Genomic DNA, 17,576 nt, shown 5'->3' with positions numbered 1-17,576 from the left:
CGTTTCCTCTGATATTTTTTAAATTGCAAAGAGAAATGAAGCAGAAATAATGGAGAAATAATTAAAGTGCACTAAAATAACGCCTGTTGAAATCCATAGTGGGAGTGTTCAAAAAGTTAAAGGCGCTACTTCTTCAGTTGGTCCAACCAAATACAAACATGTGCAGGATAACCCGTTTCAACCTGCATTTTTAGATCGTAATGCCTTTTATTTTTAGCTAAAAATAGTTGAAATTGAGATTTTGCTGCAGATACCTCTGCAACCCACGTTAACTTTTTAGCTGTCATGTTCCAGTTTGGGTTTTTTTTCCCCCCCGTGGTGTTTACCCTATAGTGTAAACATTGAGAATTTCTCCTGGTGTTGAGAGAATAATGGCAGGCATTGTGCGAGCTGCTGGAACCGTACCTGAGTCTGCCACCTGGAGTTTGCTGCTTTGAAATGAATCGCTTAACCTGACAGGGGGAAATTTGCAGTGGTGTTCTGTTTTTCCTAAATGAAAGGAATGCAGTTAGCTGCTTCGTTGTACCAATATGATCTCCCCCAGATTTGTGCATTTTTTTATGGCGGAACTTTTAAAGTCTACTCAAGCAAAGCAACACCCTTCGATAGCCGCACTGAGATTTGCGGATAAACTTTGGTACTAAAACATTTTTAAATCTCTTCACTTTTCTATGTCTTTCCTTTGATTGCCTTTCGTATTAAAAGATAGCAGGCTGAAAAAGCCTACATAACTTCTTTCAGGATGTTTTCCTTTCTGAGAGGAACTGTGATAGGCCACGGTTTCTTGCTTGGCACAGTCTACACAAAGAAAATTCATCCTATCAGATCAAGGCTGTCTATTATCTTAAGAGACAGGATGCTGAATACAGCTCGGTGGTTGATGCAGGCGAGGATGTTGCTCATGGTCTATATCGCATCGAGTGTTTTTGCAGTGGTATTGGGTTGTAGTAACATTTCATGGTGAAGAACAGGTCTCGGAGTAGGTGTAAAGAACTCGATTCTTAAGGTTTCCAGAATAAATATTCAGGAAAGAAACTTTTCTCACGAAATAAGCATGCATCGTAATTAGCTTCTGAAATAAGTCCTGCATACCATTGGTTTTTATGCAACACTGTATATCTGCTGTACAAATTAAAATAACTTCAAACAGTCAAACCCCTTTATAATACTTCAGTTAAGCATTGTAATGTAAAGCGGCATGATCTTGAAAGAAGTTTTGGAGCTTGCCAGTACAAAAATATTAGTTCACATATATTTCTATACTAATCAGCATTTTCCTTTCTCCTCCACCTCCTTCCCCCCCCCAATTTTTTAGGGTTTCATCTTTGGCTCGTCAAATGGACATTAAGTGACGCTGAGTGTTAACTGCGAGAGCTCTATAAGCACAGCGGCTGCTGGGATGTTGCGACAGAACGGTGGAAGTAACAAGCGTGGTTTGGGATTAGCCCGACTGTCTACCTCCAACTTCTTCACCATCTCTAATTCAGGAAATTGGGGAATGGGGCGCAGCACCAAGAGCAGCTCTCTGAGCAGCATCAGCTCCAACTCTGACTGCTACGATAATCCTGTTGTGGATCCAGAATATATCATGCAACTGGTGAACGATGTCAGAAAATTTGCAGATGTGCTACTCTATCTGAAGGAAGCCATTCTCTCAGAAGGTGCGTCAGTTATTCTTAATTCTTAGATTTTCTGAAACTCTCGCAACTCTGTATTTTTAACTAGCCTTTACTGTGGTTATTCCCCCTTGCCCTTTACCTTCCCCCTTTATCCTCCCTTCCTCCCCCTCCCCCAGCACGATGATTACGGGAAATGGTGGTTGTTAGCTTGGGTTCTGTATTTCCTCATCAGAACACTGTGCAACCTGTTTCATAATCATAACAAGGGAAAATAGGTTTTTAGCAGGCTCTCTAGGCTGATGCGAGAAGGTAGCGAGACCATCAACTGATTAGTTTTTAACCACCTGAATGGTTTTTGTAATTCCAAAGAATTCTGTTAATATCTTGGTGATGTTTCTGTTTTCTAGGCTGTTCTGCGTTGTTTTTTGAAAGCCTTATATGCTAGTAGTTTGAGTTGTAAGGTAGAATGCAACTCTGCACTTTCTTCCCCTATGAGATAGGTATTTACCATCTTCTGCCAGCAGGTGGAAACTGCAAATTTTCTTGCTTACGAGGCGTGTGCATTATTGTGGGTCCCTATTCCTTTAGGGAAATGGTATTAGTCCATTTTTGGTCATCAGCAGGAAAGCTTTCATCTAACTTCTACAGAAATGTTATCGTGTTAATAGCTGAAGTGACATCCAGAGCGGTTTTCTAGAAGATGTCCTGAGCGCTGAGCATTTGCAGTCATCTGTGTTTCGAGTGAGTCTGTACACAGCTGAAATAGCTCTGCCAAAAGGTGTGAACAAATTCTAACAGAGCAATAATTTGAGACTAGCGATCACTTCATGTCAACAGTGTTTTTGCTGAGCACACAGGATGAGCAGAGTTATTTGAAGTGGGGTGTCTGGTGCCTACTGGCACTGAAATGGGCATCCTGTAGGAAAGGACTGTCAAAATACCAAAGCGTTCCAGTTGTCACAGAACAGTTGTTAGTTAATGTTCGGCTTCAAATTCTGGACTCGGCAGATCCAAAAAACTAACATGGCAGACAACAGTTGTCTTCTTGTTTTACACTACATTGTGGAATTAATTTGTGAAACAGTGTTGTCTGTTTAAAGGATTGTTAATTTATAAAGGAGAGATGTTTCTTTTCCACAGCTGGGGGTGTTCTTTCTGACCTCTGTCCCCGGAATCTCGTAATATAGTGAATTCTGTAATATTGCATTTGCTTACTGCTGGCTGGAGACAACCTCCTGGAAGCTGTATAGTTTGGACTGCATTTCTCCATCTTATTTGTCTTTGGAAATGTTTACAGTTGTCTGTCCAAAAATTAACAAGAACTTACTAAGGTGATTGAACAGACTTCTTACATGTGAAAGTCTTGTTCGTAATGCTTGCAGCTTACCACCATCCTATGGTATGTTGTTACATGCCTTCCTCCAAGGAGGAATCAATTGCAGGGATAGGAAATTAATGTCTTCCTTTTTGGACAGCATTAATCTATTGACTTGATGTAGATTTTGTTGAATAGTAAAACTTTGCCCTAAAGTTTATGAAATAAGAGCTAAAAATAAACTCTGCTACTAGCTACTGGGCAAAAAAAAGTATTTTGATGTGTGTATGCTGCATGCATCGTCAAGCAGTTCAGAAGGGGCAGATGTAAATGGTGCAACAGGGTTGCATGAGTGAGCTCTTGTATTTGCCAGTAAGTGTTCCTAGAGTCTGCTATAGGTCTTTCAGCCCCTAACCACTATTCCCTCGGGTAGCTTTTACCGCCACTGTTAGTCGCAGTATTGTCACTTTGGCAGATTTGTCTAAAAACTACTTTCTATGCACAGTAACTTCACTCTTGACCCCGCGGCTCCCTGTTCGCCAGGCCTGGGTCTGCGTCAGTAGGCTGATTCCAGCAGGCGCATGCCTGGAATTTCGTACTGACTGATGGTTGTATTCCCTGCTCATGTTATCTGAGCTGCCTTGGAAGAGCCCAGCAGTTAGTCACCCATGGTTTACTTAACATTCTTCTGGTGTAGTGGTACTATCTTGGATGAAAAATCTAAGCTACTGTGGATTATAACACATATTTGTGTCTAAACTAGATCATAAGTGCCTTTGGCTTACAGATTTGTACTGTGTTTTGTACGGTCCCAATGCAAGTCGATATATAACATGAAGAATAAGCCGAGATCACTTTTTAAGGGGACAGTGTTATATAACTGAAATTTTCTGTAGACTTCAAGGCTATTTCTCTTTGCATTGCTTATGCCAATATAATTTAATTTCTTACAGTAGTCTCATTGTCATAATACTGAATAAATTTTGGATATTACTTTTCAACAAAGGTAAATCCAGCATTGTAACTCACTTTGAATATTTTCAGACTCTCACCCAACAATGTTTGTTGTGTAAACTGAAATCTAAAAAAACTTGGAATCTTCTTGCTGGCACCAAGTAGGAAACTTGTTTCTTAATGATACTTCACATAAAAACCCAAAACACCTCCACTCCCCCCTATCCACCCGCCCCCCCCCAAAAAAAAAACAACCACCCCAAACCCACAAACAAAAAACCCTCTGAATATAATTGTAGAGTTGGAAAGTTTGTCAGCTGTTTGGACATGAGGGAGCTGCAGTTGCCTCTTGTGTTGAGTGAAATACCATGTGTTCCACACACTTCAGTTCTTGCTGTCTGTTTAAATTCCCTTTTGAATCTAGGCATTGTACTCACTGGATGTAATGATCTGGTATTAGCGATCCACCTTGAGGAACAGGATCAAGATACTTTACCAATGTCTTCATTAAAGAAGAGGTCTGGGCATTTTTTTGAACCTAGGTCAATGAATCCAGTGCTGTTTCACAAGAAATTTTTTATTTAATTCTACTTGATGACAGGCTGAACCTGTAGTGGTTGAACTGCACAAACCGTGCATCAGTCTCTTGGTCCAGTCTTCAGTTAAATTTCCAGATGAGCAAGATTGTGTCTGATGGCTGATATTAGTAAGGATAGTTATATTGTCATCACGTCTTTGTGTTTGAACTGAAAGGTTGTCTTCGTATGTAACATTTGTACTTTATGAGGTGAGAGATAATTGAAATATATTGAGGAGACTCAAAGTAAGTCCCTTCTGATAAGAAGAAAATGAAAACAGTTCCTCAGAAATTCCTGCCTGGAAGGCCAAACTTGAGAGTATGTGTTGAATTAATACCTAGAAGACTCAGATCATTACCTGCAGTCTGTGCTACTCTTAAGAGTTTGTCTGAGTTTTCAGTTTTATTGATGGCATTCTGTATTCTTCATGTACCCAGGTTTAGTCTTCTTTCAATTTTAATGTACATCCTAAGTACAAACTGTTAAGACAATAATGGCTTGAAAGCTGGTGACTTTTCTCTTCATGTTTTGAGTTCCAACAGTAACTTTTCAGCTATCGGTCGAGAGTGTGAGAACCTAATTGTTGCCTTCAACTTGCACCCCTCTTTGAAAAGGTAGGATGTACAGTGAAGTACAGTCCAAAGGCTGGAGCTGTCTGTCATCTTCAGAGGCAGTGGCACTCGAGAAGTAACTTCCCATGGTAGAGAGTGTTTTAGGAACAGAGTTGTTTGCCTCCCATGGAGACCTGCTGAGGGTTTAAACCTGACCGCAGTGTTGAAAATACTGAAAAATTTGAAGCGTGTGAGGTATACTTAAGGTAAATCCTGTAACTTGAAGAGGTTAATTCTTGTCCAAAAGCATGGATTTAATGCATCTGCAAGTAAGTGCTGTTGACTTTTGAGGCTGGGTGACTTCTGCATGCATAATATGTTCTTTTGGAGAATAGGAGATATGGGGTAACTGCTGTATACTGTCCAATCTTTTCAAAATATAAAGGTGCCTGTACCTCATGGAAGTTGTATAGAAAGCATGTAAGCCACTTTTTGGGACAAAACATGCAGGACCTACCTCTTACAGACTTCTGTGAGAGAATTTATCAGTTCAAAAATAGTATTGCTTATTGCATAGATATGCAAAGTTGAAAATCTACTTAAGAATGGGTATTTATCTATGGGACTGGTGACACTATAGTCTGTGCTGTTATTGCATATAATAAACTCTGCTGCTTTAAGGAAATGATGCCACTGTGTGGTCTTTGTGCAAATGAGATTTATTTACTCAGCTTTAAAAAGATCACACAAAAGAATATTTAGGACACACTCTGACCTCCTAATTAGAAGATATTTTACTAAGTGTTTCAGTTTTAAACAGTAAATAGTAGCTTTTACTTGTATCACATCAGAGATGGGGGAAACATTCCCATTTCCCTAGTCTGAAGATAGCTACTAGTTTTGTGACATCTGCTATTTATTTTTTTTTTTAAGGAATGTAATGTATGCTTCATACTGTAAAGTCTGCCCTTGGGACTGTGGGAAATATTGTGTTTCATTATGAATAGCTGTAAGGGTAGAATTTGCATGTGGTTTAAAAGTGCAGGAGTAATTTATACTTTAATATCTAATCTTCTTGACTGTACTTCAGAATATGTTTTGGAATTATTGCTTGCTTTATCACAAACTTTGAAGTAATCTTCAAAGTGTGATATTGTGTGCTTCATGTGGGTACTTCTGCATCCTCTTCATGAGCAAACCTTTTTTCCTCAAGTTCATCCTATCTTCAGCTAATGTAAATTGTAGCTTATTCTAAAATGTTAATATACTCTTTGTTCCAGATATCATAGAAAACAGAATAGGAAGATAAAGTTCTTGCCTTTCATCACAGATTTCTCTTTGAGGATCAGATTTTGCTGTCTGGTTTCTTAGAGTTTGATAAGTTTGGTTTGGTTTGTTTTTTAACAGACTGAAGCAGAGGTAAAAATACTGGTGAAGCTGGATATGGCCTGGTCAGGAATGTCTGCATCCTCTTTATAGTAGCACCAATACTTTCAAAAGGATCAGGAATGCTACCTAACTTGAAACCAAATCAGGTCCTTATTTTTGAAGGATAAGATATTCAGCCCAGTGGGACAATTTTAAAGGTGTGTCAAGTTAAATAGTTTCCTCAAAATAAGGAACTTGTAATCTCTAGTGACTTCAAAACCTTGTTTTAGCACCACGGAGATGGGTATTAATCACATGCTACACTAAAAGCCTGAAGCTGTCTACTGAACGTAGTGCCTGAGGGTCAAAGATGAATGATTTCTCTTCAACCCTTCCAGGCTTGATAATGTGTGCTTTCTTAGTACTGTCCCTATTTTTAGTACGATTAAGGCACTACAGTATTTTTAGCATTTGATTTTTATTTCTTTATTTTCTTACAGTGTAAAACGTGAACATCCTTTTTCTGAGGCAGTATTTTTGAAAGTCGGTTTGTCCTGTTTTGCTAGGGAAATCTGAAGTTCATTAGCTGTTGCAGTGAAGATTACAGGTTGAAATTATAATTCATAATGCTAGGTGTAATTTTGCTGTTTGTTCTTTGTTCTAGTTTTGATGTTTCTCAGTGAAAGGTGCTGTCTTTGATACACCTTAAACTGAATGTATTTACCTGTCTAATGACTCCTCGTAGTACGAATGCTCGGTAGGTGGGCAAACTGCTCTAAACAAGGATCTGATAAAGTGTTTACCTTTCTTTGCAACAGTCTCTGGAAGGAATGTTTGGGGTTTATTTTTGTTTTGAGGAAAGTTGGACTGATTTCTTTAAAGTTTTTGTGGAAGGTGGTGCTGGTTTTCTGTTTGTTAGTATTTAGTGTCCTAAATAAAAAACCTTTATGGGAGAAGGGAAAGTAAAATGCTGTCAGGGCAGCTAACTTTTGGGGACCGTGAGAACATAGTGATTATCAAACGTGTAACAATCTGCTTGTGAATTGACTCAATGACCTTCAAGAATCCTTGGGAAAAGGCAGAAGAATTTATGTAAAGCATAGCACATTGTTTCTCTTCTTCCACATAGCACAAAACAGGGGGGAAAACAAACTGTCTAGTAGATAATAAATCCTCTTACAGAAATCACAACATTTGAGGATGTTGACAAATGGTCTGAAGTGGAATTTTCATGTTAATCGCTTCCAGGATCCACCGAAGCGTTATGTACTTGTAATATCTGAAGAATAATTCTGTAACTTATTATTAAAATACGACCTTTTTTGTACTTTGTAGCTCTACTCAAACTTGGTCCACAAGGAACTAGCTGCATGTTTTAAATGTCTTAGCCTGTAGTAACATTGTTTGTCCTCTTGCTGAACCATACAAGGCGTTAAGAGGTGATTCGGGTAATTTGTATTTGCTGCTTTGGGTGTTACTCTTCCCATAGCAGAGTTGGCAGAAGTGACCTTGTGAGCTGCAGTAGCAGGGAAGCCGGGACTAAACCAGAGCAGGGCAGGTGTAAGGCAGCTGGAAGGAATAACTTCTGAAGGTGCTCCTGCAGAAATTATGGGTTTTTCTTCCCCACCGACAGCTGAATTGACGGTACAGTTCTGTAACTGTTGAAAATCTACAAGATGCATCTAAAATCGTTGTTTTCTTATTATAAAGCTTGTTATGTTTAGGGCTGTGTTTTAAACCATGCTAACAGTGTATATCCACAGCAGCTTAAGAGAAGAAACTGAAGTGTGAGCTGCTGTGATTCGCCAATTCTTCCTGGCACTGGCAGTAGTTCTCTGGTGACTGCATCCATAGCAAGCCAGTTCTGGGGCAGATCTGTGTGAAAACTAGTCCTAGGAAGAAAGAAACTATAGTCTTCAGCCAGATCAGTTCCATGAGCTGACTGTAAGGTTGTACTGAGTACCAGCAAAAGAGGGAGAAGGCGGCTGGCAAAGGAAGGTTAAAATGGAACAGGGCTGCGAGGGTCTCGGCAGCGTTGGTGTGGCACTCCACCCTGGCGTTACAGCATGCACAGCTAAACCCTGTACCAGCTCTTTTGTCTCCTCTATTGAATGCGAAGTTTGACAGGGATATATGAAAGGTTGGGAGGGGAGTGGAGAGAACAGCAAGCAGAAAATGCCCTTTGTAGATGACAAATTAATCGGCCTTCTTAGCTCTGAGCTTTTGGCATGTTTGAATTTGACAGTCATCTTTTAAATTTGCCTTCCTAAAACCTGCTGCTTATATGCAGAGACATATGTGCTTCCAGTCTTTGTGACCTGGAAATTCCTTAGTACACCCTTTCACATATCTGCAAGTAGTAGTCACTTCTAAATATTAGTTCTGTCAATCTGAAATTGAAACTGTTCTTTGACAAATGTGAAATGGTCTTTCAAGCTAAGAGATGTAAAGGATGTGAACAAGGATAAGAACAAATTAAATACTTCCTTAAAATTTTTAATAAGTAAAATTATTGCGAAGAACCCAAAAGTAGTGATTTTTTTTTTAACAACTTCTGATGCTTTTTATAGTAAAACTCGGAGGAAAAAAAATAAACAGGCACGTAAACAGCTTCTCTTAGTCGAGCTCTAGGACCACAGCAAGCCAGAAACCTCTTGGTAATTTTCCCATGCTTCCCTTACTTTCACACTGTCCTTTCTTTCTGGTCTCTCTGGTGAGCAGAAAGCACGGAGATCCCTGGCTGTGCATCCTGTTCCTGTCCAGTGTCAGATTCCTCAAATCTGAGAAGTTCTGCAAAGAAAGAAAAAGTTTGATGTACTCCAGAAAACTCTGTCTGTAAACGAACTAATGAAGCCTGAATGAAGGCAAGCCCACAACAATCCAACCAAAAGTAGCTTATAGTCAAAGATTATGGGAGACTGCCATAGCTACGAACCGTGCTTTTCCCCAGGAATGTTATGCTTAAGGCAGGAGAGAGAACTTTTCCACCTCTCTTTCCACTTCAGTCCAGGTCATTCTACAACCTATTTTGCCCCAAGCTTCTCATTTTCTACGAGTCTGCCATCTTGCAAGCTTTTGTTAGGGAGTCTTGGACTTTCAGATGTTGTGACCAGAGCCAGAGGAGCTGGGCATTTTCTTTTGCTTTGCAGGTTTGCAATATCAGAGCACTGCTTAATTAATCTGCAGTCATGGAATGATTCTGCTGTTTCCAGTACTCCGAACAAGTGGAGGAAAAAAACCAACCTGCTCTTGAAGTTCAGTTCAAGCAAAGCTGTGTTCTTCATAGTCAAAGTGTAAGCTGCCTGTTAAATGCAGGTTGCTAATGTTGGATAGTAAATGCTGTTTCATTGGTTTTGGGGAAGATTGAAGTTAAATAATAACTTAGTGGACCAGCAGATAAGTTTGTGGCTGATAGTACTACCCCTCCCCCAGTGCATACTCCACATTCCTTCAGAACAAATGTTCACTTGTTGCTATAGTGTCTAAGATCAGCAGTCCGGGGGGGGGGGGGGGGGGGGGGGCGGTGTCTTGAAGGCCTGTGAGTGTTTAAAATGTAAAATCAACCCTTATGTGCAGTCCAGATATTTTTGTTGACTTAAATAATTAGCATCTCTCTCTTTAGGAAAACTCGGCACTATTTATAAGAGCACAGGCATTTTCCATTTTTGTGTTGCTTTTGAAGTGCAAAAAAAGGTAATGCGAGGCAAAACTCCATTCTTCCTGCTTTTTGCATTTCTGATGTACAAAAGAATCTCAAAACACTTAAAGAGCCTTAGCTAGTTTGTGAATTAGAATTACGTTCCCTTTCCATCACATCAACTAGACTAATGAAACTGAAATGACAAGATTAGCAAGATGAAAGGTGAGTAGTGAGGAAGAGGATGAATAGTCAGATTTTCTTTTTCGGAGGTGAAGTTAGGCCTTTCAACAACAAAAATTCTTCTGATATAGTTTGCAGCTCAAGAAACAGGGGAATACTTGGGCACAAAAACTTGTATCTCTCGGAGAACTCTGCCCCAACACCTGTAAGGTAAGATTTGATCCATATCCAGTGCGAAGTCTCGTGTTCTTAACAGCAATTCCTGTGTACATATCAGAGCTTTTGTGTTTAAAAACAAAACAAAAACTCCTTGCTCTAAATTACTTTCCTGCTCTTGGCAAAATGTATTATAGTGTATCCACAAAAATACTGCATTTTCTCATTTCTCTGATGCATCAATTTATCGTAGTTGCGACATAAAACAAGAAAATCAAGCCAAGTAATGTTTGTATGCCTAACAGCATAGAGTTGTGACTGTCATCTTAATGATCTTGACTTCATGAAGATTTAATAGACTAAATCATTCCTTTTCCACCAGTTTCACTGGGAGTGTTTGTTCTTCCTATTTATGTAGCTAGGTCACAGAACTGAAGCTGACTTGTTTCTTAATTCCAAGCAAGTGTTCATCTAATCTGGCAGTTGCAGTGGTTTGGGTTATGTTAGATCTAATGCCTCGTTAGTGGATTGGAGTTAGAACTGCATGGCAGGGTAGGAGATTTGATACAGAGCCTGGACCTTGATCTTTGTAGGTAGCCGTTTCCCTTTTTTTAAGGAAAGTATGGAAAAAAAGTAGGAAAGCCCCAAAGGGCTCATTCCTTTTTCTCCCTAAAATGCCCCTTTTTATAGAAGATTGAGATGACTCATGTAAGGCTGTAGAAAATAGTTATGTTTGGGTTAAACTTTCACCTTAATGACATTCATTACAGAACAGTGTGACTGAAAAACATAGGACTTGAGGAATTTTTCTGTAGAGGCTGAGATTTAGCTGAGCAAAGGATTTTTCTTTTTTACCATTTTTCCTTGTATACTGTTTGAAGGTACTTTCTTGGGCTAATTTTTAAAAATATGTAGGAATTCTTATTTGCCGATTTTGGGTATCTTTATTTTGGAGACTCTTAAGGTGAAAGTTGGTTGGTTTATCAAACTTAACCTCTTCAGAGTTGTGTTCTGTGCCATGACTAAGCTGCTTCAGATATTTGAGCAAGTCCAGTTATTGCTTAAATCTGAAGTGACAATGAAAGCCCCATTATTGTTGAAATTTCAGATGGCAATGAAATGTATCTAATGCAAGGAGCAGTGAAAAGTTTTCAAAGGAACTTACAAGACTCTTATTTCTGGGGTTAGGGCACTCAGTTACATCGTCCTTTTGCTTGTGAAGAGCGTTGAAAATGGCTCCAGTTGCTTTGCTCTGGAATGATGATCAGAGAATGAATGCTGGGACTTTGGTCTCTCACCTTCTGGCGTGTCTGTATGTGAAATAACATACAGACTTTTTTTTTAATGTAAATGGGTATTGGAGAATGTATGGGAGAAATAAGAAAGCTTAAGGTTCAAATTCCAATGACTTCAGCAGTTCCAAAGAGCTATTGTAATAATAAAGCATGTTCCCTTTTTCAAATGTGTTGATTCTCTGTGCTGTGTTTAACTTGGTTTGAGGGCCCACAGGTGCATGCTGCAGCAGTTCATTACATTTTTAGAAGTTCTGTTAGTACGACTTATCTGTGAGACATAGAACGACCGCGGTGTTACGTATGTTGTTATACATACTGTGAATGCGAAAGGGAAAGGGAGGCTCTTATTTCAGAAAGAATAAGGTGTTCCTTCTAACTCTTGTAATGTCTTAATCTTTTTCTAGTTTTAGGAATCTGCAAGATGTGGAAGGCCTGGTGAGGAAGTTTCAGCTAGGATGCGTTGAAAATAATGTTGCCTTTGATTAAAATAAATTGCAGGATTGTAGATCAAGAATTTGTAGGGAGTGTATTTGGACGGTGGAGTTAAAGCACAAGCATGTCCTCTCTCTCCCCTCATGCCTTTTCAACAAGAGGTGTTGACATCTTTAGGATTTGGGGCCAGATTTCAGTTTTGTAGCACAGGATTTCCAAAGGGTCCTCTTTTCTGAGCATTGTATTGAAATTTTTCCAGTTCATGCAGGTGTGATCGGTGTAGGGTTCTGTGTTGTGAACAAGTTTAACCTCTCGGTTGACATTCTGCTTTTGGACTACAGCATATTCTTAGCTCTATTTGTAAGATCAGATGTTGCAGAAATAATTATGGACAGGGAATTCCTGAAGCATTAGCTTAAAGACTGCTCAATGTTCACAAATTCCTAGTGCTGTTTTAGTGTCAATAGGGATATGAATGGATTCTTTAGTAGGATGCTTAAGTTATTTTGCATTTTTGGGTTTTTTTCTGGGGATTTTTTTTTTTCATTCGTTGATTGTATATCGGGTATATAAGGTACTTTGTTCTAGATGCTACCACCACTACGGCGCTAAAAAGTCTCTCCAGAAGTTCTTCAATAATGACAAGAAGTGGAACAAAATGTCTACTGGAATCGCTAAAGTGGAGGTGCAGAGAAACAGAACAGTACTGGTCAACAAAATGGGCTGTGGTCTCAGCACACAAGTACCTTAACCACTGCTAGCAGAAGAGCACTTGAAGGAGGCAGCTGTTTGGAGGGATAGGCCTATATGTTTTGTGCTTCGTTTGGTAAGGCGCAAATTGTTTATCTGAAAGCTTAGTAGCATACATGAATTGTGATAGTTGAGCGAAGAGAGTTTGTGAAGGGCCTTGAGAAAGCAAGCTTATGCCAGTGGTGAAGAAGGGGAAACTAACAGTAGGATTAAGGTTGCAGAGTGGTCAAATTAAATGCTCTCTGGTATTCATGTTTAAGCCCTTGTGTTAAGAGCAAGCAAACAAATTCAGCAAGGAATGGAGAACTCCTAGCTGTAGCTGGCTTTGGCTGATGACATGAGATTTTAGAGAAAGTGGCTGAGAACTTAATTTGGAAAGAAAGCAATAGGTCTGGAGCGTATAAATAAATTGGATTCTTAATAACGAGAGAAGCTTGTTATACAACATCAAATGCTGCATGCCACTGGATGAAAAATTAAATGTGTGGGGCTACTATTCAAATATGTAGTTGACCAAGTTCTGCCTGTTTCTATTAATTTTCATATTCTGTAGCTTTTACTGGCCTGCACATCCTTTTGTTGTTTTCTCAATTTAGCATTGACTAGCTGGAATGACAACTTCAGTGGGGGAAACAGCTGTGTAAATCCAGAACCATAAAGCAAACAGACTCTGTGGTTTGTCTTTTTCCCCTTTCTATTGCAAGGTATTTGCGAAGAAATACTACTCAATTAAAAATCCATAGTGAGCTGTGCACTGGATTACTGTTGTCTTCTGGGGCATGCAAGTGCCAATGTGACATTGGTTACTGCTATAATGACAGTGTTGTAGTGTTTTCTCTTTATACGAAATCCTCAAAGATGTTTTGGTGTGAAATACCTCATATCAAAACATTATATTGCAGAGGGGATTGACTGTTCCTCAATCTAGGAAGTGGAAAGATTTTGAAGGTATTTCCTCTTGAGCATTCAAATGGCTTATCACTCTGTGTCACCTGTGCAAGTTATACAGTCAGGCTTTACCCTCTTGGGTGGTTGTTTCAGGGGGATTTCAGTGCTGGAACTTCAAATAATTAATCCTTTATGTTCACCAGTTTTCTAGACAACTAACGGTACTGGCTGCTGCTTTAGTGATTTGAATCCCACTTAAAATCTAAGTTGATTTTGCATAACTTTTTTTCTTTTAATCAACAAAGCAGAACTGGAATACTATCAGTATCCTATAGCAGTCCATAATTGTGTTTAAAAGATCCTTCAAAAGAAATGCATGAAGTAATGCACCTCTTGTTTAACACCCTATAATCTCATAATCCTGGCTTTGTGTGGTCTTTTGAAAACTAGGTGGGCTGGCAGCAATAAAATAGCTTCTTCGCTCAATCAGTGACTTAGGCTAGAAGTGGAAGGAGCAGCCATGTAGAACAAATAGTATTTTAGACTAAAAGTAAAATGACTTAAAGGTTAAGTATTTTTCTGATAATCTCTTGATGTGGGTTAGCAAAGGTTAAATTTATTTGCTTTTGAATGAATAAACCAAAACTTTCATGCTACCCCCTTCTGTGTGCCGGTTTGATATGGTAAGATCAACTTTCTGGGGATAGTCTTTCCATTTCCGACCTGTTCTTTTTTCAGAAGTTTGTGCTGTGAAAGTTGAATGAGTATTACTTCAGACGTTTTCAGAACTTGAACCGATATGCAAGGAACATAGTTGCTTAAGGCATGAAAGTTTTCTCATTTTATTTTAACAGCGTCTTCCATTGGCAGCTGTTCAGTCCAGGGACTGCTTTACTAAGTTTTAGTGAAATGCCCTTGAATAAGAAATAAGTAGTGTACTACTAAAAGTAAAGTTGCTAATCCTGATGGATATGACTTTCTGGTGAAATGTGACTGACCGGGCTTATTGCAAATGTATTCGTCATAAAGTACGTAGTCCCACATCCACTTGACAATTTACAATTCTAACTTAAAATGTGTTCTGAAAGTGCTGAAGCATTGTCCTCACCTAGTTTTATTCTTAAGCTTCTGGAAGACTTGGGGAAATGATATGAACAGTGGCTAAAATGGCCATGTAGTGTGTTCACTCTCATTTGTCAGAAACAGGTAAATAAGGAAACTACGGCAATTTTCATTACTGGTTTCTGGTCTTTAAATTTTGCGTTAATAAAAAAATTAATGTATTCTAAAGATTAAACTGCATGGCTGAACACATCTAGGTTAGTTGACTGGAATCTCAAGGCTAGTAGAATACAAAAGTTGAAGGAATGTAGCGTACAGCATATTGAAATAGATTAATGAAAAGCTGCATTGTGGTAGGTTTTTTTTCCCCGAAAGGCTTCACCACATGCACAAATGGGGAGTTCATCTATGAATTTAAATGTGAAATGAATGTGAAGTAACAACTGTTCTGCTGATGTCAGTTGGCAAACCAACATAATGAAAATATTTAACTGCTTTCAGTGTAGGCAGAATTAGAAGATTTTGATTATTCTGATGTATTTTGCATGTACACCATCTCTTTTCTTGACTTTTTCTTTGACTTTTTAAAGACATCTTGATTTTTCTAACTTCAATTTCTGAAAATGAATCGTCTTGGTTTGCCCTATTTACATAGGCAAGAAGGTCTTACATAAGCTTTGACTTTTCAGAAGTACAGAACTGGTCTGTAATTAAAATGGGGTAGGAATGTTAGCCCCGTTTAAAAACAAACAAAAAAACCCTACCACAGCTTAAGGTCATATCAGAGGCTAGTCAGCATGGCTAATGGTTGAATCTAAATGGATAGAATGATGTATTTTGGCCAACCCCCGATAGCAAATGACAAATCTGAAAGGGTTGTTCGGGTGTTTGTGGTACACAAGAAAAGCTCATTGTGCTAGAAATCTTACCTGGAAGGCTCGACTAACAGGAAATAGTTTTGTGTTTTATCCAAGAGCAATTTTTCTGCAAAAATTGCAAGCCTGCGCTTTTGCTCTGTTTATTTCAAAAAAGTCAGGAGAGAACTTCCACCCTTAAAATATCACAAAACTATAAATGCCAGGTGCTTTTTAATTTTAAACCTAAATTTGTACAATCTAATTTTAAGATCAAATTTAGTAGTTTAGCAGTAAATAGGCAACTGATTGCCAAATCTTAAATCCTTTCTTGTATTATAAAAACGTTCTTTGTATATGATAAATGAAATCAAACATTGCTACTTTCAATATGCTGTATTCAATAATTCCTGTATTCCTGCTATTTGCAGGAAATTTCAGTGCATTCTCACTGAACTGGATATGTGTATTATTCTTCTCAAAAAAACCTCCCAAACTTTAATGCTTTTATGTCAAATGTAGGGGGTTGGGTTACTATTTTTATGCCTTTCTTTTCCTCATCCCTAATCAAACTTCACACGTCCTTAGATTTTCTTCATTGAAATAATTGCCTAACTGTTTATTTTCCACAAATTGTCACTTTTGCTACAATATAATGTGATTAAAACATTGGTTGTAGTGGATTCTGGAGCGCATGTTGCCAAAGACTGTATGAATTTGGTGTAGTGTCTTTTAATGGTGCCATGACAACAAGGGTTGCCATGATACTGATTAACAAAAAAGCTAGGACTGGCTAGCTTGCTATTTTGAAAGCTTAAAGTACAATATTTCTTGACATAGGGATGAGTTTGTAGCTTCTAATTCTGCATCATAACACAGGGCTGAAATGTGATGACTCCCCTAGTGCCTTTGGCAACTTCCAGCCTTGTTAGAAGTTTTACAAGGATAAATTCTTCCAGAAATTCTTTGAGGTTTTGTTTTTCAGTGAATTAAAATTTTTCATTCCTTATATCTGCAGCATGTTTATACAGCCAAATAAAGGAAGAAATTTGATAGCTAAGACTGCTGGTTTCTCATCACTCCTGAACTGTGGCCACCAACAAATAAAATGTCTACACAACCATTAAAGGAAAAAAGTTTTGTTCATTTTGTATATGTAGAACCGATGAAAATCATGTCTTGCCCATATGTTTATTGCCCTGCAAAAGCTTCCTTGAGACTAGACTAGACAGCAGTGATGTAAGTCAACTTTACCATGGTCAAACCAAAGTGTAAAACGTGCTTTCACTGTGTGTTTGATTAGTTCTTGTTGTGTTTTGAGTGCGATAGTGATCTCTGTCAAATCAGACAAATACGGTAGGCTGTTAATCACGTTATGGTGGGGCTGATAGGGGGAGGAGGGCAAAAATAAAATGGTGGGTTAATCTGGGACTGTTTCCCAAACTGCAGATGTAGGAATTGGGCAATTTCCACACAGTTCATTGTTTTGTGATTGTTTTGCCTACTCTGTGATGCTTACTGGGAAGTCTCATAGTCTGGATCAGGTTCAGAAGCGAGTGCTGACAGTTTTCTAGTGCACAATATGGACATTGATGAAGATGATAGTAATGTGATTTTAGAGTAAAGTTGTTTTGCTTTGGATCAGCTTCATTCCAATGCTGACTTTTTTTGGTGGTGGTGGTGGGTTTTTTTGTTCTCCCTGACCTAGGTGGCATAACTACTGATATCGTGTAATCCTTCTGTGTAACATAATGGAAAGAGGATGTCATTTACCTTAATGCCACAAATTAGGTTATTAGTAAATAAGAGTTGACAGTCTTTTAGCAGAGATGATGGTCTTGCAGATTGAAATATTGGTTACTCAAACTTATTTCTTCTGAATCCTTCCAAGGTCAAAAGCGATGAGGAGCTGACTGTTCACACTGCATAAGGTG

The 17,576-nt window shown here is 38.7% G+C and overlaps 1 protein-coding gene across 1 annotated transcript in view; it reads left to right on the top strand.

Annotated features, from left to right (window-relative positions):
- Positions 1-1,399: 1,399 nt before the first annotated feature.
- The window catches only part of ARHGAP29 (Rho GTPase activating protein 29), a 50,740-nt gene continuing 34,563 nt past the window's right edge, over positions 1,400-17,576 (top strand). Inside the window, exon 1 of the mRNA XM_009480244.2 lies at positions 1,400-1,661. Within this exon, the coding sequence (XP_009478519.1) occupies positions 1,400-1,661 (262 nt within the window). The remainder of the gene's footprint in view (positions 1,662-17,576) is intronic.

The sequence above is a fragment of the Pelecanus crispus genome, chromosome 5, assembly GCF_030463565.1.
Source record: "Pelecanus crispus isolate bPelCri1 chromosome 5, bPelCri1.pri, whole genome shotgun sequence".
Lineage (NCBI taxonomy): Eukaryota > Metazoa > Chordata > Aves > Pelecaniformes > Pelecanidae > Pelecanus > Pelecanus crispus.
Note: the sequence above shows the minus strand (reverse complement) of the source record. Positions and strands in the feature narration are given on the sequence as shown.